The sequence below is a fragment of the Drosophila busckii genome, chromosome 3L, assembly GCF_011750605.1.
Source record: "Drosophila busckii strain San Diego stock center, stock number 13000-0081.31 chromosome 3L, ASM1175060v1, whole genome shotgun sequence".
Lineage (NCBI taxonomy): Eukaryota > Metazoa > Arthropoda > Insecta > Diptera > Drosophilidae > Drosophila > Drosophila busckii.
In genome coordinates, this window is record NC_046606.1 from 4702923 (window position 1) to 4728705 (window position 25783).

At 36.6% G+C, this 25783-nt stretch overlaps 1 protein-coding gene and 1 long non-coding RNA gene across 9 annotated transcripts; one reads left to right on the top strand and one right to left on the bottom strand.

Annotated features, from left to right (window-relative positions):
• Positions 1 to 129: 129 nt before the first annotated feature.
• Positions 130 to 24585, top strand: LOC108600894 (protein boule). 8 transcript variants are annotated; one of them, XM_033293784.1, is made up of 8 exons: positions 130 to 480; positions 14451 to 14957; positions 15104 to 15257; positions 19079 to 19138; positions 19189 to 19315; positions 19467 to 19558; positions 20343 to 20376; positions 21237 to 21337. In XM_033293784.1, the coding sequence occupies exons 2-8, from the start codon at positions 14836 to 14838 to the stop codon at positions 21251 to 21253; spliced, it is 606 nt and encodes a 201-aa protein (XP_033149675.1). In that variant the 5' UTR covers positions 130 to 480; positions 14451 to 14835; the 3' UTR covers positions 21254 to 21337. The 8 variants fall into 8 exon arrangements, with proteins under 8 accessions (XP_033149675.1, XP_033149670.1, XP_033149676.1 ...); XM_033293779.1 differs by lacking the exon at positions 21237 to 21337 and adding an exon at positions 24434 to 24585 and having other exon boundaries at positions 131 to 480; XM_033293785.1 differs by lacking the exon at positions 21237 to 21337 and adding an exon at positions 20682 to 20695 and having other exon boundaries at positions 131 to 480.
• LOC108598661 lies at positions 3151 to 4872 on the bottom strand. Its single transcript, XR_001915101.2, has 2 exons — positions 3505 to 4872; positions 3151 to 3449 (listed from the first exon to the last, which is right to left on the bottom strand). It is a non-coding gene; the product is annotated as an uncharacterized LOC108598661 (long non-coding RNA).
• Positions 24586 to 25783: the final 1198 nt, after the last annotated feature.

The following is a 25783-nucleotide window of genomic DNA, read 5'->3' on the forward strand; positions in this document are numbered from 1 at the left end:
CTTCACATGGATTGTAAACATTGTGTGTATGTGCATGTGTGCGTGTAGTAGTCGGCGCGTAAAACTTCATTTTTAGTGGGAAATGTCGTTTTTTCCGGTGCTCTTATATTCACTTGTAATTGTGATTCGTAGGAAGTAAGATCTCTATTAGTGTAAAAAATAAAAATAAAATAGTGTAATTTAACCAAAAATCGGAACCCAACATAAACAAAAGACAACACACGCATCTTACAACTATTAACAAGAACAAAAACAATTACCGTTACCGTTATCGTCACTGTCAAACGTCGTGCATTATTATACCTCGTCCTGGCGGCTCACGTTTTCTTTGCATTGAGCTATAAGAATCAAATAAAGTAACCATAACTTCTCGATTTGTTCATATGTGTTTTTATGTGTGTGCAATAACAATAACAACATCCAAGACGACGACGCCGACGCAGCGCCAACAAGAATCGCAACGCAACGCTGCGGATAACGGTGAGTACTAAATGTGGGAGAAATGGGCGGGGATTAGATGGGACGGGGAGGGGAGTCGTTGTCACATCAATTTAACAGGGCAGTGGGAGAGGGATACATTGTGGCAAAAATTCTATGCATGCAACTTGTTTTTCCAGCACACACGCAATACACAAGAACAGGAGTTGTTTGCCTGTATTTGTGTTAGTGTGCAAGCAGCGGAAAACATGTATTTGTAAGAAAACCAGAAAATCGAAACCGGGAATTAGGTCACTGTGTCAACGCGCGCGACGACTACGACGTTTGCTAAGAAAGGAGAGAGTGCACGTACGATAGCGGTAGCCAACACAAGAGAGGGAGGGAGAGAAAGAGAGAGAGAGGAGCAAAGTTCTTAAAGTCTGGCTAAAACAAGTATTTCTTAGGCTAGTTTTTCATTTAGCCAACACTTGACGCTAGACAAACCGCTGCCTGCTTGGCCCCGAAAACAGCATCCAAACGTCTCTCAATTTATATATACATACATATGTTTGTCTGATTGTCACCCGCGCGTGGTTTTTCTTTGGCTCTTTTGCTGGCGCGCTGCTACGGCGGCTCAGTTGATCTTGCACTCTGTTAGCAGCGCAGCCGGCGTCGACTGATTTTACCTTGAGCGACGCGTCGCGACTGCACTTGTCACGTCGCGCGCGCTCTCGCGCTCTCTCTCTAGTGCTCTTTGCTACGTTTTCTTATTTGATTTGAAGTAAACTTCTAAGCCAACACCTATTAAATATACATACTATGTAAATAAATGCGTGTATGTATGTGTAGCCTATATAAGCTTGTTCATATTTGCTAATAAAATTATTATAATTTGTGGCCGGCGTGGGGCTGCTAATGCGTTTTAAGGTCGTGTCCGCAGACCAGACTGACCCAATAATACGTTTCTTACGCTTCTATTTTTTCACATGTTACGGCCCGCTTACATTTCGCGGTCCATTTAACAGCCGTCGGCTGTGTGGGGGGGCTGTGGGTGGAGTGTATGGGAAAGGTTTGTGGCTAGGTTAGGCCTGATTTGTGATTTATGCGCGTAAATGTTATTTATTATACAACCAAGCAAAAGCAAACAAAAGCAGCGCTGCCGCTGTTAACGCCGACTAGCCGACTGTTAAATACGCTGTGACCAAGAGCGCACAACAATGTGCGCTCTATTTATGATTTGCCTATGACTGTGTGTGTGTGTATGGGAATGTAAGGAACGCTGCTTCCTGTTTTGCCGCCTACGCATGCACTTGCGCTCTTCTCGCTCTTGGCTAGCCAGCTGACATTGACGGTCAAAGAGAGCGCGCTTTGGGGGATGGTCGGCACTTAAGAGCGCCAAGTGTGATTTTGATTATTTTTTTTCCTTTCAACATTGTTGTTGTTCTGGGTGTTGTGGGTGGCCAAGCAACATTCGTAACACATTTGCATGTATTAGACGCTCTCTTTTAAGCGTCAGCAGCGAAATGCTAACCTATATATTTTTTTGTTATGCTATAACAACAACAAATCAAACCCACCCACTCACACCAGCAGCACCCCCAACTCAGCAACGACGTCAACAGAGACGTCTTCGTTGCTGCTGCTCAGTTGAAGGTTCTATTTGATTTTAGTTCTTTTTTTTTTCACTGCTGCTATAATTTAAACACATTTTTTAGACGACGAGCGACGTCGTCTGTCGTTTTGAGTAAAGGAAGCTTTTGTTGCTGCTGTCGCTGCTGCTGACTGCGGCTGCTGCTTTTGAATTTAATGTTAAGTATACGCATCAGTGAACTCAATTTAATTATCATGATTGTTTTTTTTTTCACTCGCTGTCTTCTCGCTGAAACATTCAAATTTTCCAACTTCGCACACAAACACACATATAGACATGTGTGTGTATGTGTGTTAGTTTCACGTCCGGCAGTTTTGTCGTTCCCAAGCAGATTTTCATCGCCGCACGCTGCTGTTGGCGCTTATGTAATCGAGCGCTTTACACAAAACAAAAAAAAAATGAGTATGAAAATTAAAAAAAAACTACGTTAAATTGATAAAAGCGCGCTGGCTATAATTACGTGCATATGTATGTTAGTATGTGTGCATAGGAGCGCACGCCCTTCGCCCATTTTTTATCAGCACGTTATTTATGCGCCCTCGCTATGACAGTTAGAACGACAACAACAGCAGCGGCGGCAGCAGCAGCAGCAACAACAATAATAACATTTGAAGTGCAGCGTAGCGCAAAGAGAAAATAAAGCTGCCAGTTGCGCTTGTTGTTTGTAGCTTTATAAATTTTTTTTATTATTATTCAGCAGGCAAAAGCCCCAAACGAAAAGCAATTAAGTCGCCATGGTTCATTGCACAATAAGCAAAGAATCAAAAAACTAAAAACGCACGCAACAACAACAACAATAACATGGGCTAGAGCTAGAGCTAGAGCTAGAGGCAGCAGCAACATCAACAAGAGCAGCAGCAGCAGCAGCAGCAGCTAAACATAACTGTGTTTGCCTGGCCATCCATAGCGCACGAAATGTCAACGTCAACGTCAGCGTTAACGTTAACGTCGAGAGTTGACTGCGAAAGAGAGTGGGAGTAAAAAAGTGCGAGCGTAGCGTTGTTGTTGTTGCTGCCGCTGCTGCTTAATAAATAGGCCAAATATGTAATATCGCTAAAATGTATTTATTGTAATCTTTTTCACACACACACACACAACAGCACAATCATGTGTTTGTGTGTGTGTGTATACGGCAGCTCACACGTGCACATTGCATCCCCAGCTATGAAGAGAGCGCTTGGCTGCCTAGGAGCGCACGCGAGCAGCAGTGAGCGCAACGCATACGTTGTGAGAGCGACTCTGCGCGCTGCGTCGGCGTTGACGTCGACGTTGGCGTCGCTGTTAGACTGACGCCAGCTGCCATTGGGGCCCAAGTTGGTTGTAGCGTTTCGTGTTTGGCCTGAGTCGTTGTTCTACCGTCGTGATTGCAACACTTCTGCTTCTGCAAAACACACATCTATATATACAAATATATAAAAATATAAATACACGCGCACCAAACATACAACACTACTACTGAACTGAAATATATTTCCGCCGTTTCGGTTAGTACAAAAAAAAAAAGAAAAATACTAAAAACAAAAAGTAAAAGAAAAATAAAAGCCGTCGCAACGTTTTTCACGTTTTCATTATTTTTTTCGGGTTTTTCGTTGTCGTCGACGTCGCCGCCGCCGCTGTCGTTGTTGTTGTTGGCAGCGCAGTTGGCAGCGACAGCGCGTTGTACGACTTTGCTGAGCGTGTGTGTGTGTGTGTGTGTGTGTGCATGTTGTTTGGTAGTAAGAGTGTCTCTGTGTGTGTTAGCTTTAATTCTGTGTGTGCCAGTTTTCGTGCGTTCTGGCGTTGCAACAACAACACCAACAACAACAATAATAACAACAAGCGCAGTTACCACACGTTTTAAAAATACAAACTGCGTTTTTTTCGCCAAAAAAGCCATAAAAAAAATTAATTTCTAAAGTGTTAGCGCAAGACAGCGCTACAAAAGTCAACGACAGCAGCAGCAGCAGCAACAACAACAATAAATATAAAAATATATATAAAAGCCAACTAATGCTTGGCCTGGTCAGCAGCGGCTACGACAGCGCGGCATATATACATATGTACGTCTGTCTAGCTGTCTGCATATATATGTATATATATAGTATAAAACATTGTGTGTGAACGTACTTGATTTTGGCTGCTTAGGCGCGTTCGCTGTTGGACGCTTTCAAATAAAATGAAAATACAAGCAAAAGAAATATAAAACTGGCAATTTTCGCGTGAAAAATGTAGCAGCTTACAACATTTTATGCGTGACACACAAAAGAAATATAAAAAGCATATTATTGTTGTGCCTGAGCAGCAATTGTAACAATTTTTTGTGTATACCCCCAAAGCTAGAGCTGAGCCACCTACTACAGCCCCAAGCCCCCCGCCCACCCCTTTGTGCCAATGAAAATAGTCACAGCATGCTTTCCTCACTCTCTCGCTCTCTCTTGCTTCCGCTCTCCTCGTTCTCTCTCTCCCATGTCCTGCTTGACAGTGTCGTTGCTGTTCCCTTGTGTGTTGCCATTCGCCACACGTTGCGTATACGTAATGGCCATAAAGAACAACTATGCATACGCACAGACACAGATACAGCATCCGTTATGTGCTTTATAGCCCACACAGCCAGCCCAGCCCAGCCCGCTCTTATCCCTTTACTCTCAACTGAAATTCCACGTTGGCATTTCACTGCCCTTTGATGAGTTGATAAAAGGCGGCCTCACTTTAAGCCCTTAACCCTCCCCCCGCACACACACAGACGCACTCGAAAACTCGTTAGCAACTTGACCCAAACTCTAAATGTGTTAAATATGAGTTACAACAACAACAACCAACAGCAATGAAATTATATATGCAAAATAAATATTAAAGCGCACGCTACAATTTAAATAAAAGGTGCTAATAGTATATTTCTCTAAGCAGCCATTTAATAAAAAAAAAATTCATTTTGGCTCAAAGCAAGCACAAGTTAAAGTTAAATAAATAAAACGAGCAACAACGAACAAACAAATCCAACAAAAAAGTTGTGAAACAAAATAAAATATAAAAAAAAACGTGGAAAGTTTTAACTTCACACAGCAAATACAATAAAAAGAGAATTATACACAAGGAGCCATAAAAAAAGGAGAGAAAAGCCAGCAAAGCAGGTAAATGCGTTCTAAATTTTCTTTATATTTTTAGTTGCATTTTGTGTTGAAATCAAAAAGTCGCCAACAAAGTCAAAATAACCCACGCGACGACAAAAAGAAAAACACAAAGAGCAGCAGCAGCAGCAGCGAAGAAAAAAAAGAAACAACAGCGAGCATATCGAAAAATTCTACTATACTTTTTATATATTCTTTATATACGCTATACGGCGAAGTCTGTGAAAATGCTGAAAATGTGTCGCCGGGGACACACAACGTGGTGGCAGCCACAACTGCCGCTGCCTCAGCCTCAGCCTCTGCCTCTGCTCCTCTCTCTATTTTGTGGCTAGAAATAAACGTACTTAAGGGGTGCTTCCGATTGAATTGGGCAAAACTGATTTGCCTCAATATCCCAGCCATGCTTTTTAATTGCGCAGGGAATTGGCATTAGCTGCTAAATTAAATGTGATTAGGCCAAGACACAGGGATAATGGGAGGCTGGGATTTCAGCTGCCAATAGATTGAGAATAGATAACTAAGAAATATTAATTAAAGTTTAGGTTTTATAAACAATCATTAGCATTGAATAGCAAACATTATTGAAGGAAAATTTTGAGCAAGAAATTGAATTGGATTTGAATTATTAATAGCAAATTTATGTCTTTAAAATTTAAAGCAAGAGATTTTGTAATGAATTTTGAGCAAGAAATTGAATTGGAAATTGAAATATTAATAGCAAAATTAAATTTAAGCAACAGATTTTGTATTTAAGTTGCATTTGAATTAAATTATTTTATTGATAAATGAGTAGAGTAATATTTGAATTGAACTTTGTGTTTAATGATTTGCTTATAATGTTTACTAAATAGCATTAACTTTAGATTTAAGTTTAGACTTATGCTATTGAAATCACAGCTGAGCTTAAGATAATTTTTATCTCATTCTAATTTAGACGATCTTGACTATCGCACTCACACCTGCTGCTGCACCCTGTTTATAAGATATATACATATATATCTCAGCCTGCATTTGTATGTGTGTATATAACGTATGTTATTCTATAATTAAATGTGCGCCTCGGCCATTTTCAAATTTCATTGCGCGGCGTTTTGTGTCGCCAGCAGCAGCAGCCGCCGCCGCCGCTTCTTTTAGCATCTTGCAACTTGTGTTGTCGCTAGACCAGAGAGCAACGCGAAAAATTTGTGTTACTTTAGAGATTTTCATGTATAAAGCAAACACAGAGCTAAAGTACTTAAGCTATGAGTGTGTGTGTGTGTGTGTGTGTGTGTTTTCATTTAATTTGATGCCAAAAGCATCTTTTTGGCTTTGCTGTCTACTTAGAGAGCGCAAGAGGTAGCCAACTTTGGCGACATTGGCGACAGCTGTTGTACCACGCCCACCCGCCCTTAGGCGCACTGCTCTGGTCATAAAAATAAAATGCCGCTTGCCAGCCAAAAAGGCATAAAACTTATGCGCAAAATAAGGAAAATAACTCGCTGTATATGTGTGTGTTGGCCCCAAAGGCAACAATATGTATATGTATGCGTGTGTGTGTGTGTGTGTGTGTATAAACATAATGTGTTTATGCTGAAACATAACTTTGACTTTCAGCGCTGGCAGCGCTCCAAAAAAACCGAAAGAAAAATAAAAATAAAAGCGAATTTTCATAGCCAAATGAACTTCAGCTGCGTCCCACATGCCAAACTGACTGCTCAACTGACCATAGAGAGTCAGTCAATAGAGTTAAGAGCGCAACGTTTTATGTGTGTATTAGTTTAAAACTAGCGACTTGCCACAGCTTAGCGTTGCACGCATTGTGCGCGACTTTTCATTTTTATTTTTTTTTTGTGGCTTAACTATGCTGCGGGCTTTTTTACAATGTACATGTCCATATATGCGTTTGGCTGTGTGTGTGTGTGTGTGTTATAGCTCCAATTATATAGCTTTTGCCGCTCTAAGCTACAATTTTTCTCTCTCTCTCTCTCTTTCTGCTTGCCACGCTTCATTCATGCATTCAACAAAAAGTTAATATTAGTTATCTGCATATTTTCACGGTTTCGATTCGAGCTGCCCACTAGCGGATATGCACACACACACACAGGCACACTAAAAAACTGTGTTACACGTCTGTGTGTATGTGTGTGTATGTGTGCATTTGGGTTTGTTTGTATTGCAGCCACCTGACAAAATTTCCTATGAACAGCAACAAACTTTTGCGACTTTTTGGCAGTGAAAAAACAAGTTTGATTGTTTGCAAATTGTTGCTTGGCATTAATCGCTTGGAAAATGTGCGCTTACATTTTCATTTTTAATCAAATTGACTGTTTTTATTTAAGGGCGACATTTTTCTGTCAAAATTAATTCAATTCCAATTTGCATATTTACTTGGCTATTGAATTTGACATTTATACATTTTTTTATTTGAATTTAAAATACAACAATGTGTATTTAACTTTCAGTTTTAAATTTCAATTGCTTTAAATAAATTTGGTGCTTATTGGGAATCAATAAAAAATTGATTTAATTGAATTCGATCGCATTCTTTTGTTAGATTAACTAAATGAACTAATTTAGTAACTTTTGTTAGGCTTTCATTTTACTTGTAGCCATTTTATTTAAATTTTAAAATTTAATTGAATATCTAACTTTGTTAGACGCACATTTTACTTGTAGTAAATGGTTCAAATAAAGTGCTCAGCTATTTAAATATTATGTTTCTACTTAATACACTATTTTGTGCTTCTTGGGATTGATTTAATTGAATTCGTTCGCTGTCTCATTTTAAATAATTTATATTAAATTTATTATAGTCTGTAGCTAAATTTTGACAGTTTAGTAACTTTTGCTTATTCAATTAATTTGAATTTGCTTCTAAGCGCGCATTTAACTTGCAGCCATTTAATTACAAATTATTTGAATTTTAATAACAGACAGTGCTTAAATAAATTATAATGTTTGTACTTAATGCACTATATCAATTTATAGCAACACTTGATTCACTGTGCATAAATTATTTGTGCTGTTGAAATTTTCATTCGTGTGTTCTCAAAAAGAAATCCCATTATTTTTCAATTAATAAGCGCTAACAGCAATGGATTTGCATAAACACACACACACACACACACATAGCTATATATAAAGTGCTTTGAAGCTAATGATCCATATGGAGATCGCATCTATGGCAGCTAATTTTCATGCGTTTGGGCTCACGCCCACAATATTTCCCAGCTAAACGCCCCGTTGCCAATGGCTTCCGGCCATAATTGAGTTATAGATATAGAAATAGACGAGCCGCCAGCAGCCCAGTTATTTGTTTTAATTGATATTAAACAGCTGTGTTAATGCTATTGATGAACTATGCCTCAAAGTCATTTTGATGGCGCACTATGCGTATAAATAATATTACAGCTGGCTGGGCAAGTTTTATAAGTTTGTTAGCTTAGAGGTGTAGGTGTTGCAAAATGCCTAACTGTATGTGTGTGTGTGGCAAGTTTATTGTTTAAGCTGCATTTTAGTTTGCTCAACTCATTTGCATAATTTTTATAAACGCTTGTAATAGTCGACGTTTGTTTTTAAAGCAGTTTTCTAATTAGATTTGAGGCTTATGAAATTTGGCACACTAAAATTTGTGTGTGTGTGTGCAGGTGCATAAATGAGGCAGCAAGAGTGGGTGGCAAACTGAGATGCAAATGCGTAGATACAGTTACAGTTGGGCGGGCGGGCAGGCAGGCAGGCAAAGGCAGCAGCAGCGCTTGATTGAAGTGCAAGCTCTAAGGCTGTCGACGTTGCTCAGGTGCGCTTTTTTCACTTTTATGCGCCCACACACACACACAACACACACACACATACATGCCTTCCTTTAGCCTACATTGTTTGAATTTTTTGCATTTTAATTTGATGCCTAGGCAGCAAACAAAAGCTGCGTCTGCCTGACTAACTTTTGGGCTTCGTTGCTTTGCCGTATGAAATTTGCATATTACGCATACGCAGCGTTAGCTGTAGCAACGCTATTTAATAACTTAATTTGTCGCTGCATTTAACTAGTGACAAGCAGCTGACTCTCTATCTCTATTAAATGTCACTTAAAGCCTTTTAGTTATTGCTCATACGCCGCATATGCCGCATTCACAGCTGATGCTGCTGATGCTGCTGCTGCTGCTGGCGTAATAAATCATTTGCCAAAAAGTTTACAGCTTAGCTGTTGGCTTCAGTTTTGTGCTGCTGGCGTGACAGACTTGCTATGTACACATGGCTTGAAATTAATTCAGCGCAAGTTTTGTGTTGCCTGCTTAAAGAAAAAAAAGTTTCATTGTTTCACACACAGTGCAAAACTTTTGGCTGTTTGGCTTACAAATACATATGCAACGCTTTATAGACTCGACTCGACTCGTTGCTGTTGTTGTTAGCTGAAGCTTTTGTAGTTTTGGCGTTTCCCTTTTGCCGAGGATTATGGATTTTTTAGCAGCTCACATACACACACATACAAAGAGTCAGGGCTTGGCTGCCACATTGTGGCAGGCCATCAATTTTGCGCTGCTGCTGCTGCTGCTGTTGAACGTCAGCGTCAACGTCTTGCTGCTCATCAGCAGGCAGCTCATCATCATCATCATCATCATCATGATGATGTTTGTCTGTTGGCATGTCTGCCCCACTGCCTTTCACACGCTTTAGCTCAAGTAAGTGTGTGTGTGTGTGTGTGTGTGTTTGCTACAATTTCCTTTCACTTGACTGACATACACACACACACACACATAGACACATACACACTCAAGGATTGTGTAACATGCTGCGCTCTCTTACGTGTTGGCGGCGTTAGCTAAAATGGCAGGCAGGCCACTTCCGGCGCTTGCTCACTGCATAACTGTTTATGTATTAGTGTCTATGTGTGTATGTGTATGTGTGTGTGTGTGTGTGCCATTTTTGCGCTTTCTCGTATTACACTTGACTTGGCCTGCTACTACGCCAACTTCTCAATTGACCTTTGACTCAAGCGCAGCTTTTTGAATTTTCTTTGCCTTTGCTAAATTATGCGCTCGCACGTACTGCGCTCAGCTTCCAACTAACAACAAATGTTAGCTAGCTTTTTGGCTATGCGTTTTTTATGCTGCCCTTTTTTTCTTTTGGCTAATTGTCCTTATGTGACGCTTATCAGGCAGCCCAAAGCAACGACGACGACCCAGTTCTAACTTCCGCTGTGTGTTTGTCTTCCGTTTTCTGTGTCGGCGTTTATCAAGCTTTTGCTATCTGCCAGTGCGCCTTGCTCTGTTTTGGCAAGGACGCGCACAGGTGCAGACTTTTCTTTATATACACACACACACACACACACATATATATATATATAAATTTATCTCTGTCTCGTGTGGGCAGTTTGGGGTATTTTTTTTTTAATATTTGCTCGTATCCTTGAGTGGCTTTGCTTTTTATGCAGTTTGCTCACGCTCACACACTCGCACACATTTTTATAGGTCAAATGTTGCCTGCACATTTCTGCGCGCTGAGTTATTCAATAAGTTTTTGACGTTCGCGCTAATTGCATTTGCCCTAATTACCCAATCGCACAAAAAAATGCGCGCTAAAGTTTGCTAAAGTTTTCTGCTGCACACTCTATTGTATGCATGTGTGTGTGTGTGTGTGTGTTTGATAACTGTAACACATGCACATGCATCATGCATGAGATGAGCAACTGCAGCTGCTGCTGGCGCTGGCTGCTTTCAAGGATTTTTTATGTTTGCATGCGCATATCAATTACAGTTTGGAATTTTAACGTGGCTGGCTGCATGTACTGAAATATTTAATATATTAGCTCGCTCTAGCCCAAAAAATGTCTAGCAAATGTTGATTGATGTGGGGGTTAAGGGTTTACCATGGCACCCATACATATTTCTTGAGGCTAATCGATTCAATAATAAAATGAAAAAGAGCGCAGAGTGTAGCAATCGCTACATGCGTTGAAAATATTTTCATAAATAATAAAATATAAACCATACAGCGAATTGCTTTTATAATGGAACACATAATTGAAATTATATTGTTTGCGCAAGTAGTGAAGCATATATTGAAAAATTATGCATAGGTAAATGAAAAATATTGGAAAAATATATATAAAAATATACTATATCCAGCTATAGCATATAAATTGTAATAGACGTAGTAACAAGTAGTGAAGCATATATTGAAAAAATTATACATAGGTAAATGAAAAATATTGGATAAATTCTTATTTATATTTTAATATAATAGTCAATATAGAGTAGACTATATCTAGCTATAGAATTATAGATTGTAATAGAAGTAGTAGCATATAGTATAATAGTAGTAATATATTGAAAAATTATGAAAAATATTTTATATATAATTATTATTGCTAAGCAACAATCTCTAATTGATTATTTATATTTTGACAATATAGAGTAGACTATATCCAGCTATAGAATTATAGATTGTAAGAGAATTAGTAGCAAGTAGTGAAGCATATTTCATATATCGAAAAATTATGCATAGGTAAGTTCAAACATAATATGGGATATAAAATTATTATTGCTAAGCCACAACTATCTCAAAATTCTTATTTATATTTTAGTATAGTAGACAATGTAGTAGAAAATATATAGAATATAAATTGTAATAGAAATTTCATTGCATTCAATTTCAAATAATATTTATTTTTATTTATTTGCACAACTGTAGGCTTAAAGTTAAAACTTCAGTTAAGGCAGCCTTAGCTACTGGGGCTTTCGGTTATTCAAATAATATATTATAGACTTTGCCGACTTGTCAAGAAATTATGCCTAGATACAACTTGTAATAAAACTTGCATTTCATTCAATTATTTATGCAATTTTCTCTTGAATTTTCTCACTCGCCTAGCGCATTTAACAAGTCGATCATTGACTGGCAACGCTTTTTATTAATTAAGCGCATATTTAAGAGTTATGTTTACAACTGTATATATACATATATGCTATTATTAAATTCTTGCTACGTTTTCATTGGCATTACACGTTGCAATTTTTCGCACGTGGAATTTTGTAATAATGTCGAGTGGCCGCTTGATTGCTGCAGCAGTGAGGGGGTAGGGTGGGTGTTGTGAAGTGGGTTGAGGTATATTTTGTTTGGCGTGAACTGTAGCTGTGGCTACTGCTGGTGGCTGCTGCTGCTGCTGCTGTTGATTAAATTCCGTTGATAGCGTTAACGTTGTCATGTTGGTTGTGATTTTTCCGGCTGACCTCTGCTGTATTTGTTGCTGGTTGTTGTTGTTGCTTATCGTTAACGCTGATGCTGGCCAATTTTCAGGGCCTCTTTTGATGGGCATATTAATAATGCAAACAGCGCTGACGAATTTAATAACATTGCGAGCGGCAAGAGTTTGGCACTAGTAGCGCAAATTGTGATTGTATTGTAAATAATTTAAAACCAAAAAGTTCGAGTGGGTGCTGCTGCGCCTTGATTTATGTCATGGCCACTAAATACATCAAAACTAAGTCTGGAGAGCGCACTGATATATATAGACAATATTTTTATATACTTGGTGACGCGCAAACAAATTGTGTGCTCATATTTATATTTAGTTGGTTTAGCAGATTTATTAAGAAGCAAGCAGCAGCTACTCACAGATCAACTGTGAGTTATAGTCGCGTCGCTCAAATCGATATCTATAGCACTGATTTATACAAACAAATCGGACATATATCTGGGCATGCCTACCGCTTGTCTATGGCATTGTTAATGAAAATGTAATTATGTTTTCATTGCGATGTGTGTGACAGGGCGCATGTTAGATAAATAAGCCCAAGTTACTGCGATAAGCGATGCGCTCATTTGATTGCTGTTTGGAGTGGGTCAGTGGGTGGTTTTGCGGGTTTTTGTGGGGGGAGTTTTGGGCAGGTGCATGTGTCCATAGCACGCAATCGAACACAATATGCATGTTGTCTACAGCTGTGATAGCTACACATTTAACATGCGTACACATAACAAATTGATGTGTACAGTGAAGCTTCAATAATGCAATGAAGATAAATGGAAAAAGGAATTGACGCTGCGAATGAAAAATGAACAGACTTTCCATTAGCAATTTGGCAGTCACAAGAGCACAAAAGACTTTTCACAAATATTTTGTAAATAAATTATATAAATTTCAATGATTGTTCAATGAATCAATAGATCAGACCTATACTATAATTTATTTAAATTGTAAAACGATGTTGAATGCTTCAGCTTAGTATAGAAAATGAACTTAGATGAGTCTCAATACCAACCCAATCGAGTTCCATTCAAATCCCACACCCAACAAACATTAGATATTCTAAAATTTCTTAAATTAACTAATATATAGCACCTGGTATAATTTAAACTAGACTACCTTACCTATATAAATATATATATAAATGTGAATATATCTAAGAATATATATAATTCTTATTAGTGCGATTATTTTTATTTATTTATATATTTAATGTCAATTATGGACAGTCGATGATAAAAGAAAAGGATTATATATATTATAGCTTATAGATTGGGAGACCCAACATTCGTTGCAAGGATTGGGGAAAACCCAATAAGGTCTGGGTGAGTGTTGATTATTAATAGTTATATATTTTATATTTATACTCAATGTATTGTAAAATCTGAGCTGAAGGCCTCTGCTGCCATAGCCCAAACTTCAACACTAGATCTTAATTTAGTTGCTTAAAAGATTAGCACATCGAATCTTCACTGTATCTATGGCTATGGCTGATTGAATTGCGTTTCCTTTGGGCATAAATATGCAAAATGTTGCTATTGCTATTTGATTTGCTCTCAGCTTTGCCTATATTTGTAGCTCATATATGCATTAAATCGTCCATTTGTGTTGTTCATTGTTCTTGTGCTTTGCTGCTGCTGCTGTTGACAGGCAACTTTGTGTTGCTGCTACGTTTGTTGCTACTGCTTGGGTTGCTGTTGATGTTTGCTCTGCTCTGCGCTGTTGTTGCTGCTTGTTAAATTTAAACTCTCAGCAGCTATTTGAGCTGTCTTTTGTCTGCTGAAGGTGAATTTATGGCGCACACATGTCGCCTCTAGCCAACAAACAGACACACAGAGCACCTCAGAGTGAAATGCGCTCTCAGTTGGCTGCTAGTTTGCCTCGTTACACAGATTCAGATACACAGCAGCCCAGAGTATGTGACATATGTCGCGGCTGAGATGCCAAAAATAGACGCAGTTCGAAATGTAGGGGGCAATTTTCAAAACGTCGCTCTCACGATCTTTTACTAATGTGCGCTCTCTCGCTCTCTCTCTCTCTCTCTCTCTTATAGATTTGACGTACTCAAGTGAATACTCAAGCGCAAGGAGAACTCAAGCAACGCCAAGCAATAAAATCAAGAGACGAACACGACGATTAATCATAGATAAATCCTAGCAAAGCGTTTATACTACATGCGTTTTAGACTAGACACGGTGACAACAACAATATCAACTTTAGCTACACACACACAAGCAACAAACACATACACGCACAACACACTTCACTAGCTCTTTCTCTATAACTCTCTCTCGGCTTTTGGAAGTTGCAGTCTCGTTTACTACGTAGCGAGATTCGCCTGAAATTTGAATTTTTGCGCTACCCCACGTGTTAAGCAAAACAGCCTCAAGATTCTGCCCTTCGGAGCCAACTTTCGTCTGGAGACGACACCAGCTGAGATGCACAAGATCACAGCAGCGCCGGCTCCGGCCGCAGCGCCAGCTGGTGCGCTCGAAGCGCCGCTGGGAGCGCCCAAATATGGAACACTGATACCCAATCGTATCTTTGTGGGCGGCATAAGGTAAGCGTTAATCGATAAACGAATATCGAAAACATATCAAACAATTAAATGTTTAGTTGTGCATTCTATAGCATAAAATTGCATAACTATTAATTGTTAGACTTATCGATACTATCGATTACTTATAAACACTTTCGTACTTGCAGCGGCGATACCACCGAAGCGGATCTAACGCGTGTCTTCAGCGCCTATGGCACCGTGAAGAGTACAAAGATTATTGTGGATCGTGCCGGAGTTAGCAAGGGTTACGGCTTTGTCACATTCGAGACGGAGCAGGAGGCGCAAAGACTGCAGGCGGATGTAAGTAGAACATGTTCAAAAATTTCTAAAAAACGCTTCTGTGTGCCGCAAAAAAAAAAAACGCAAACTTATAATTTAACTGATGCTTTGATTATAACTTAAAATCTAAATATTTTTTTTGTTGTACACGTTGAGGTTACACATTCAAAAAAAAAAAAAAAGAAGAAGAATTATACACAGACAGCCGCTGAAGAATTTATGCGTACAAACAAAAGTTTATAATGTGCTCCGATCTTTTAGGGCATTACCTGACCCCCACAAGTAACACGCCGTCATGCGCCTAGCGAAAAATAATAAAACCGTGGCCTATTGAACAAAAGTCTATATATATATACTATATATATATTATATATATATACGATATATGATGTAACGACGGTACGGACGGCACTTGATATATTTTTCTTATTGTAATTTTCTTCTAATTGCGTTTTTGTTGAGTTTACGTTACGAAGTTACGTTTACGTTACGTTTACGGTTACGTTACATGCCATTTTTGATATCATTACAACACACCACACACACTCACACACACACATACAAAGCACACTTAACATCAACTTGCTCGTTTAGCTCGACGGCTGCCAAAAATTTCCCGTTGTTCTTTTGATTGTACAGTTGCGTCCAAAAAAAAAATACACACACTACACATGTTATCGATAACAAAAGCAAAAACTTGTTGCATTTACAGTTTGTTGCACCAAATTAAATTTTCTTAATTTTTTTATATTGTGTTTCATTTAATTTTGCGCAAATTTTAACAAATTAAAACAAATTGATTTAATGCTGATTTACATATTTTGTATATAAAAATATATAGTGTGCATATAGAGCTGCGTTAGCATAGTTTATAGTGCGTTAAAAAACAATTGCAATTTTAAATAATGTTGCGTTGCGTTTGTTGACACAAATATAAATTTTGTATTGTTTTCAGTTTTACATACTATATGCCTATATATATGATTTTTCAAATATGAGTAGCTAATTATCATTTTGGCAACTAGTTGCTGCCATATAAAATGCCCATGGGAAAAATCAACCCACGCGTAAAAACAAAACTGGTTTGTGTATAAGCTAAGCGTGTGTGTGTGTGTGTGTGAGTTGTGTCTAAATAAAGTCAAGCTGGGCTTGGTTTAAGTTAAATGCCTTATTAGCAAAAGATGAACTTGTTGTCGCGCTGTCATTTTAATAAAAAAAATTGCATAAGCTGTAACACTTATAGGCTTTGTTTGTGTGTGTGTGTGTGTGTGTGGCATAAATTTAAGTGAAAAAGTTTTTTGCTACCCACTTGTCATTAAATGTGCATTGCTGTTGTTGTTGTTGGGGCGCTGTTGGGCATTTTACCGAGCGCCTATTACAGGCAGCAGCCCTTTAACAACAACAATGGCTATATATATGTATGCGTGTATATGTGTGTGTGTGTGTGTGTGTGTGTGTGTGTTAAGCCTGCAGGCAACACATTTTGTATGCACAACTGACACAACAACAATAATAAGAGCTTTGGCTTGGCTGCCAGCATTTAACGAGGTTTTAATTTTCACACACACACACACACACACACACATACATATGTAGCTTTAACTTGTGCACTAATTAAATTTTGTGTTCTTAACTAAAAATTGTTTGGGGTGACCAACTACAACTATCATGTGGTTAGAGCAGCTTAATTAGCAAACAGCTGCACACACACACACACTCGGCTACTAATTAAAGTCTAGTCTTAAGCCTAAGCTCAACTTGGCTACATTAATAGAACTTTTGGTTAGCCACTTCAAAGCGAAAACCTCTTAGGCGCCGCTCATTATTAATGCGAACTGATGTGAGCTTCGCTCAAGTGCTTCATGCATCTTTAAAGTTCAGGCTGGACACACAACTGGACACAAAGTGCTGTTATGCCTTTTGTTGTGCTTTTTGTGTGTGTGTGTGTGTGTGTGTACTGCGAAAAACAAAGAACAGCAAGCTGCGCCCTTAAAGGGTTCTTAATTAAATTCAGCCTGCAAGACAAGCAGACAAAAGTGGGTCGCCTTTAGCCCGTAGGCCGCTTTTTCTTTAGTTTACTTGCTGGCAAAAGTTTTCTTCTCTTTTGTGCGCCGCTACGCTTATCCTTAGCCACGTCCTTTTATGCCATTTGCCTTTTGCCACACGGCACTGAATTGAAAAGGCGCTGCCACTGCCAAAGCCTACAGCAAAAAAAAATGTATATATAGCATAGCAAGGCCTACAAACGTTTCAACTTTCAAGATAGCATTGGACAATAATAACAACAACAACTACAATTAGAGGCAGGCACTAAGGACGCGCTTAGGCTGTTTCTAAACATTTGCTTAGGCTCTCTCTTTCGCTCTCTCTTTGTGAGCTGCGTGTGCCTGGCAGGAGCATTGTCGAGGCTTTGCATGCACATCTCAAGTGCAAATCAGTGCGGTCCGTTATCAGCGACTAATTGGCAATTAAAGCTCAACTGACCTAACAACAACTGACAGCCCCAACAGACAGACAGACAGTCAGATTAGTGCGTTAGCGTTAGTTGGGCAGTTACTTTTACCTTTAAATTCATTTCTAACTAAAAGCCACATGAGCACGCCATACAAAAATTCAATTTAATTCTGTGGAAATATAATTGCTATAAATAAAACGATTTTAATGAGCTAGCTACGTTTGTAATGCTATTAAGCTAATTTCAAATGAAAGCGAAAGCAATGAAATTGAAAATTATGCAATTCACAATAAAAACAATAAAAGCGAAAGTTATAATTATGCAATTCGGAAGAAAGCATTAATTAAAAAGCAAGTTGCAGCTGAGAACAAATATATATAGATATATATAGAAGAAGAAAATAAAAGCTTGGGTTGCTGTTCAATGCAAATTGCAGCTGAGAACAAATTATATAGATATATATAAATATGGTGCAAATAAAAGCGAAAGCTGCAGCTTAACAATAAATTCTGTGTAGCTGAAAATTGTGCAATTCAGAAGAAAATACATTGAAAATAAATAGGCAAAAAATTATAATAAATTAATTATTAATGAAAATGCAATTCAGTAGAAGTACATTAGCTACAGGCAAATTATTATAATTAATTATACATTTTAAAAAATTCATGCTGGTGTTGGTGCGAAAAGAAAAATTATATAATTCCGTGATAAAAAGCTTGGGGTTGCTGTTCAATGCTTTTGTTGCTTTAACTTTTGTTGTTTACCATTTTTATATGTTTTTAATATTTATTTGTGTGCGTGTGTGTGTGCAACGGTTAGTTGAAGCAGCAATACAAATACATACATTATATACTGTACACATGCAAAACTCTTTTCTTTTTTTGGTAATGGTATGTTGGCTTAGCACGTGTTGCGCTCTCTTTCTCACACACACACACACACACACATACAGCAACACTCGCGTGCGCTCTCACTCTCTTTAGCCTTTAGCTCTGTACTCTTGCATTGGCCTTTATTTTGCTGCAGACTGCGCTGCCGCCAATTGCAACTGCAACAGAACTTTACAAGTTCAATAAATATATAAAAACCACAAAAAGTATAAAGCGCATTTTTTTCTTGTGATTTTCTTTTATTTAGTTATTTATAACTTTCATATTTTTTGATGCTGTGCTGCGTTCGATTTGATATTTGAATTTGAATTTGAATTTCGTTTGGCTTGTCTGTTGATATTGCCACCAAGTAAACACATTTGAGCTAAAATTACACACACACACAAACATATATATATATACTTATATTTGAATACACAGTTTATATTGTTGCTTAGACATTGTAACAAACTCTTATATATCTCTCTTATATATCTCTTGGCGTTCTCGTATCTTAGGGCGAATGCGTTGTGCTGCGTGATCGCAAGTTAAACATAGCACCGGCCATAAAGAAACAGGTGAGCTTAGGTTTAGGTTCAGTTTAATTATAATTTATATAATTCAAAAGTATTTGCAGCCCAATCCCTTGCAGTCGATTGTGGCCACCAATGGAGCGGTCTACTATACAACCACGCCGCCGGCTCCGATTAGCAATATACCCATGGATCAGTTTACCGCTGCCGTCTATCCCCCAGGTGAGTTCGACAGCAGACAACAACAAAAATTCAACATTTTACGTTTTCTCCTCTTTTTTTCTTCATTTTATATTTAATACACTACTTGACTACTTGACACCACCAACATTGTTTACTTCTCTTCTTCACTGGGCTAATTAACCAAAACTAGTTACTGACTTTACAGCCGCTGGCGTGCCAGCCATCTACCCACCTTCAGCCATGCAATATCAGCCATTCTATCAGTACTACAGTGTGCCAATGGTAAGTTATAACAATAATGATTAATTAATTAATTCCAAGCATCAGTTCGATTTCATTTGTGAACTTAGCCAATAGCCATGCGATTGACCCAGCATAACTTTGTCAAATCATTTTTTTTGTTCAACAAATAATACAGCAAATGTTTATTTAGACTTTCACATATATAAATATTCACATTCTTTTTTTCGTTTAGTTACAGCTGCTCAAAGTTTAAAATTTAGCACAAAAGCAATTTGGCTGCAACGGCGTTTTAGCTTAAAAATGCTTAAAATTCAAGCGATTTTTACATGTTTTACACCATTATGTTTGTATTGCTGCTAAAAACAAAATTGCATCATTAGATTTATAATTTTACAAAATTTTATTTTAGCGCATTTTTGGCATAAATTTCAAGGGGTAGCATCACAAATTTTTGACAAAATATCAAAAATTTTAAAACTTGCAAATTTGAATGCAGTTTTATTTAGCTACAGCTTACGAGTATAGCAACACATAAAACTGTTAACATTTCGCTGAGTTATAGCTTTACCAAAGTTGCATATTTTACAGACAGTTTACTCTTTTGTTTATAACTTTAACAAATATTTTTTTAAAGCATACATTGCTATACTCATTTTAATTGTATTTTTAATATCTACTTAAAATGGCATAAAACAATTCAATCGGATGTATTTTCGCTATTCTAGAGCTGCTCAAAGTTCTGCACTGAATTAGAAAAATGCTTGGAAAATGATAAAAGCTTATTATGCATTATATATAACTTTATTTAAATCTTATTTTACAGAATGTACCCACCATTTGGCCTCAGAATTATCAAGGTAATTAATCTAATCGAATGCATAAGTATATATATATAAACATAGAATATATATGTAGCGTTGTTTCTATCTAAACTTCAAATTAAAAGACACCCGCTTGCTCGCTCGCTATATACTACATATATACATATAGTAACTATATATATACTTATAGTCAACTTTTTGTTGTAGTCTATCTCTATCTCTCTCTTTTGTATAACTCACACGTACTTTTGGTATATTGCTTTATTTACTTTTCTTTCTTTTTGACATTCTTTCGGTTCTTGCTGCACGTCAACTACAACAACAACAACAACTATAAAAAGGTTAAACTGCTAAACAACAAGAAACAACAAGAACAACAGTAAGAACAACAACAGCAATAAGAAACAAAAAAAAAAAACAAAGTACGTAGTCGCCAATTTAAATATTGAGAGAAAGCTGCACAACAACAACAAGAACAACAGAAGCTGCAAGCAAAACAAACAAATTGTAGTCTTAATTTTAATTGTTAATTTAATTGCTAATTTATTTAAATTTATTTCGTATGCCAACTGCAAGCTGCAAATGTTTAGCTTATAATTTAATTTTTATTTAATACGTATGCACAAGCCACGCCCCCAAAGCACGCACAATTGCACAACTAGTGGGCGTGGCCAGGTCAATACTTTGGCTTGAATTATTTTTTTTTTCTGCTCTTAGTTTTGCTTGTGTTGTGTGCATAGCAAGCGGAATGTGTATTAGTAAATGCATAAACACACACACACACATACAATACATGTAAATATATATACATAGCCAAGTAGTGTGTATTGGTTATAACTATAGTTAGTACTATCTATGGAATTGTTGTAAGAGCGAAAATGTTCTGTTACTTGTAGGCATTTATCCCTGTTAACTTTGAGGATGCAACAGCAGCAGCAGCAAGTAAGGCAACAACAACAGCAGCTACAACTACACTAAACGATGCTACTAACTACAACAACAACAACAACCACAATAACAACAACAAAAGCATTAATAGAATTTATATAAGCTACGCACACTACAAAAAAAAATAACTGTAGCAAGCTTACACACACACACACACTAAAATACTATATATATAAATCTATAGATATATATATATATATATATATATATTGTGCTGTAGCATAAGCAGCTTATGCTATATTTTCAGTTAGTTGAGCATGGGGGTGTCATTTTATATATGGGGCTGGGGTATTTCGACTGTGTCAGTTGAAACATTTAATAATGTGCAATTAGCGTAGGTAGTTTGAATCAGAGTTAGCTGTGCGGGGGGGCGGGTTAGTGCTGTGCAAAGCCAAAAGTGGGCGGCGTGGGCGCTAACAAAGTTGCAAGTGACGTTGTTGCAGCAAAGACAGAAATAAACTGAGCGTCGTAGCGTATGTATGTGTGTGTGTGTTTGTTTGTATGTATAAATATGTCTGCTATATATAAAATTTTGGCAAGCTAGTTTGAACGTATACGTAATTTATGGCACAACAACAAAAAGCTAGCAAATAGTATATATCAAATGCTAAACCACAAATGTATGCTATGACACACACACACACACACATACAGTTGCAGCTTGCATATGGCGTGGGCAGCATACAGCTTAGGGTTGTGTTTGTGAGGGGCGTGGGGGGGGTTTTGGCGTATGCAAAAGTTAAAGACATAAATTATGCATATATTAATTTATATAAAATTAAACACACACACACATGCGCAGCTACACATACAGCAAAAAAACTAAAATAAAAAAAAAAACTAAGCGAACAAAAGCTGTACGCAACACATCACACACACACACACACACATAAACTATAACTTATACTAAGACATATAGGCCTAAATTCTAAGCGCAGCAAACAGAAAAAAATTTCAAAAAAAAAAATAAAAGTGTATTTAAGCAAACTGAAACGAAATTGTAGCAAGCAAAAAGTAAATACAAAACGAATTAAAATACTACTACAAAATATATACATACACATATAAATATATATATATATTATATATAAATGCCCAGCGCATAAGAAAAAAGTATATGAATAACTAAAGCAATACATAGACACTCAATAAGTGTGTGTTACACAAAAATATATTATTATATACATAGATACATATATAGCTAAATAAATACATTATATATATACATATATATATAAATGAAAACAAATTATGTAACTGAACTTTAGTTTGTAAGTTGTAGAAGCAGCAGCGATTTATAATTTTTATTTTTCATATCATTAACCAAATTTGTTATTCAGCCACTTTTTGGGTGCGTGTGTGTGTGCTTATGTCAGTGGGCGTGGCTGTTTATAAATTGGTGCAACATTTGGCCTATGAACATAAATTTTTTGGTTAACCCAGACGGTTTCACAAATTACCTGCAAATTAAAAGGCGTTTGCCACGCCCACACACACACACAAACGTTACGAAATGAAACCAAACCTTGTTAAAATTGTTGCCTAGTTAAAATGAATGAAAACAATAATTAGCAGAAATTGAAAAATTGTAAAACTTTGTTGAAAATTATAAGCAATAAATCAATAATTGATAAAACTAAACTATATAGTATAGTTGAAAAACAAATATCCAATAACAAACAAACACCACCAGATCATTATCGTAAGCAAACATGCGACGTTACTTCGAACTCTAGAAACCTAAAGCTATATGCATTATACGTCTGCCAATCAATTGTACTTAACGTTATGTTTCAGACTCAGTTTTGGTTTTCACTTGAAACTCATTTAGTTTGTTGTAGTTTGCCTTCCTCTCTTTCACACACACACACACACATACTGTTAAACTAATTAAATGAAGAAGTAAAACCAAGGCATAACTTAAGTATATACGTGATATTTTGAAGAATATAAAAACGCAACTTGCAGCGCGCAAAGTTCAAGCATAAATGGCATAAAAAAGTAAATTGTTTTAGGCTTAAAAACCATGCATATATATATACTATATACAAGAAATAAAATAAACAATTTATATATATACATTAAATGCAGATGAATGAGAACATTTTTGCTGACAAAATGATTTAAGTAAAAACAATATTAAAACTGTTTGTAACTCAATTTATTGTAATGGACTCGTGGCAGTTTCTTAAGTTTTTACTGAGCGAAAGAGTAAACAGAGTGTCCCATCGTCAAAATGAATATAAAAAATATAAATGAAGAAGAAAAAAAAACAAAAAGCAAATCTATTAAGTTTATACATGCATACAAACATATATAGTTTTATTTTTTCAAGATAATATTATTTATCTATAGCGTATTTGAAACCAGTTAGAATAAATTAAACAAAGCGATAAAAGAAAAAAAAATTTTCCCAAATAACTATTTTTAGAGACTGTGAGTACTTAATTATTTTAAGTATTTAAGAAATATATAGTTAACGTCAATATTGTGCTAAGCACAACAGTTGAAGATAAAAATAAATGTTCTTTTAACAGGTGCAAATTTGTTACCATTCATTTCTAGAGACTAAAACTGAAAAATCTCAAACATCATAGACAACTTAACCGACTGTGCTCGAAACCTAGGCAAATAATATGGTATAAAAATGCTTTTATCTTTAAGGAAGCATAACAGCAATAAAAAAATATTATTTTATTATCAAAATTTAAACGATATTGCTATGAGAGCGAGACATGTAATTGAAGATTTCTGATTTATATATGATATCAGTTGACACTAGCATTGATATTTAAACAGTATATTAATTAAAACAGCTAATCAGCAATCTAATCATGATATGTATTATGATCATAACACAAAATAAAACTATGTTAATATCTATTATTTATAGGACACAACTGATATAGGCCACTAGCAAAAATTATAGAAAAACAAAATACAACAATAATGAAAAGCAAGCAGCTAGATAATAAATAATTTTTTTACGCTATACTGAATAATAGTACATTTCCTATCATTCTATGGATAAACTGAAACAAGACTAATCAGCAACACTATCCACGGAAAATTAATGTTCTGCGTGCTTATTCAAGGATGCGTGAGCTCAATTAACTTTGATTTAGAAATTTAATAATTTTTATAGATGCTCAAGCACAGTTGCCGCATCATGCGCCGCCGCATACTCCCTGGGAATTTGATGATGGCAGCAACAACAATAACAACAACAATCGCACCAGTAGCAAAAACAACATCTCGGTGACAAACTGGCGCATGTCCATGTAGCAATTGTTGCAGTACATATATGAAAATATTTAAACATAAAAAAAAAAAGACAAACAGCTACAGCTTCAAGTTCAATTACAAGGCATCAACAACAAGAACAAGAACATCAACAGCTCAAGCAGCGCAATTGTTAATTGGCGTTAACTAGTTTCGTTAGCCCTTTTCGTTTATAATTTTTACATCGTTATCGTTTGCAAATTTTTAATTCAATTGATTATGTTTAACAAGTGCGCAAGACTCTTTCTGTGGGGACTGCAAGCAAGATGGAGAAACCTCAAGCTCAGAAAAAAAAAATATATATAAAAGCAAATTACAAGCCAAAACCAAACAACGCATATGAACCAAAGCATATCCAAACTTCAAAAACCTCTTTTTCGAACATTCCATGCAACAAACTTGCTGCAAACTGCAGTCCCCCCCCCACTCGTCCATCAGCTCTCAGAAGTAAAACAAACAGAAACCTGCCCAGAGAACTCACAAAGAGAAGAGATCAACTCTCTCTCTCACAGCTGCTGCTAAGCTGCTGAAGAAGCTCAAATTTGTCTATATGTTTCGGGTTCAGATTTGGCGTTCCGATTGGTAGTTCTTGATGATGATAATAATCTAAGATCCAGCATTTTAATTCAATTTCTATTGTGATTCGTGATTCCTTTTTTTATATTTTTTGGCCTATACTATATGTTTACAAAATTTGTATACGTTTTATTTAATGTGCTAAATTGTTAACCAATTTTAAATTTTAATTGAACGCACACAAAATTTGTTGAAGTTTTGTAAAAACTGTTATAATTTTTCTAAATTTACAAGTTAACAATATAATTCCAATTCTACAAATAATAAATGAGCCCGAAACTTAATCTATCAAAATGTGCAATTAATATTTATGGTTTTGAACGCACAGTGCGTATGCGTAATACATAAAGCATACGCTGCTGAAGCTAAACGTTTATAGCATACTTTACGGTGCAGTGTAGTTTATAATACATACAAAGGCAAATATATAGTTGAATTATAACGGTTGTGTCAAATTAGCTCTAATTACCTAAAAACAATTCTAGTCAATGGTTGAAAGTGCATGGACTATGGCTTGCCATAGATCTGAACTTGCTTGCTGAGTTAGCTAGAGAAATTTGTGAAACATTTGTGGGTAAAGTTGAAGTGAATTTGGTTCTTACAGTGAGACTGTTTTATTATTTTACTTGCCTTCCAT

Excerpts from the sequence above, each read along its gene's own strand:
- LOC108600894 (XM_033293779.1), top strand. The coding sequence starts at position 14,836 with ATGCACAAGATCACAGCAGCGCCGGCTCCGGCCGCAGCGCCAGCTGGT. Across the intron at positions 19,559-20,342 it reads AGTACTACAGTGTGCCAATG|AATGTACCCACCATTTGGCC; the intron begins GTAAGTTATAAC and ends CTTATTTTACAG. Across the intron at positions 20,377-24,433 it reads TTGGCCTCAGAATTATCAAG|ATGCTCAAGCACAGTTGCCG; the intron begins GTAATTAATCTA and ends TAATTTTTATAG.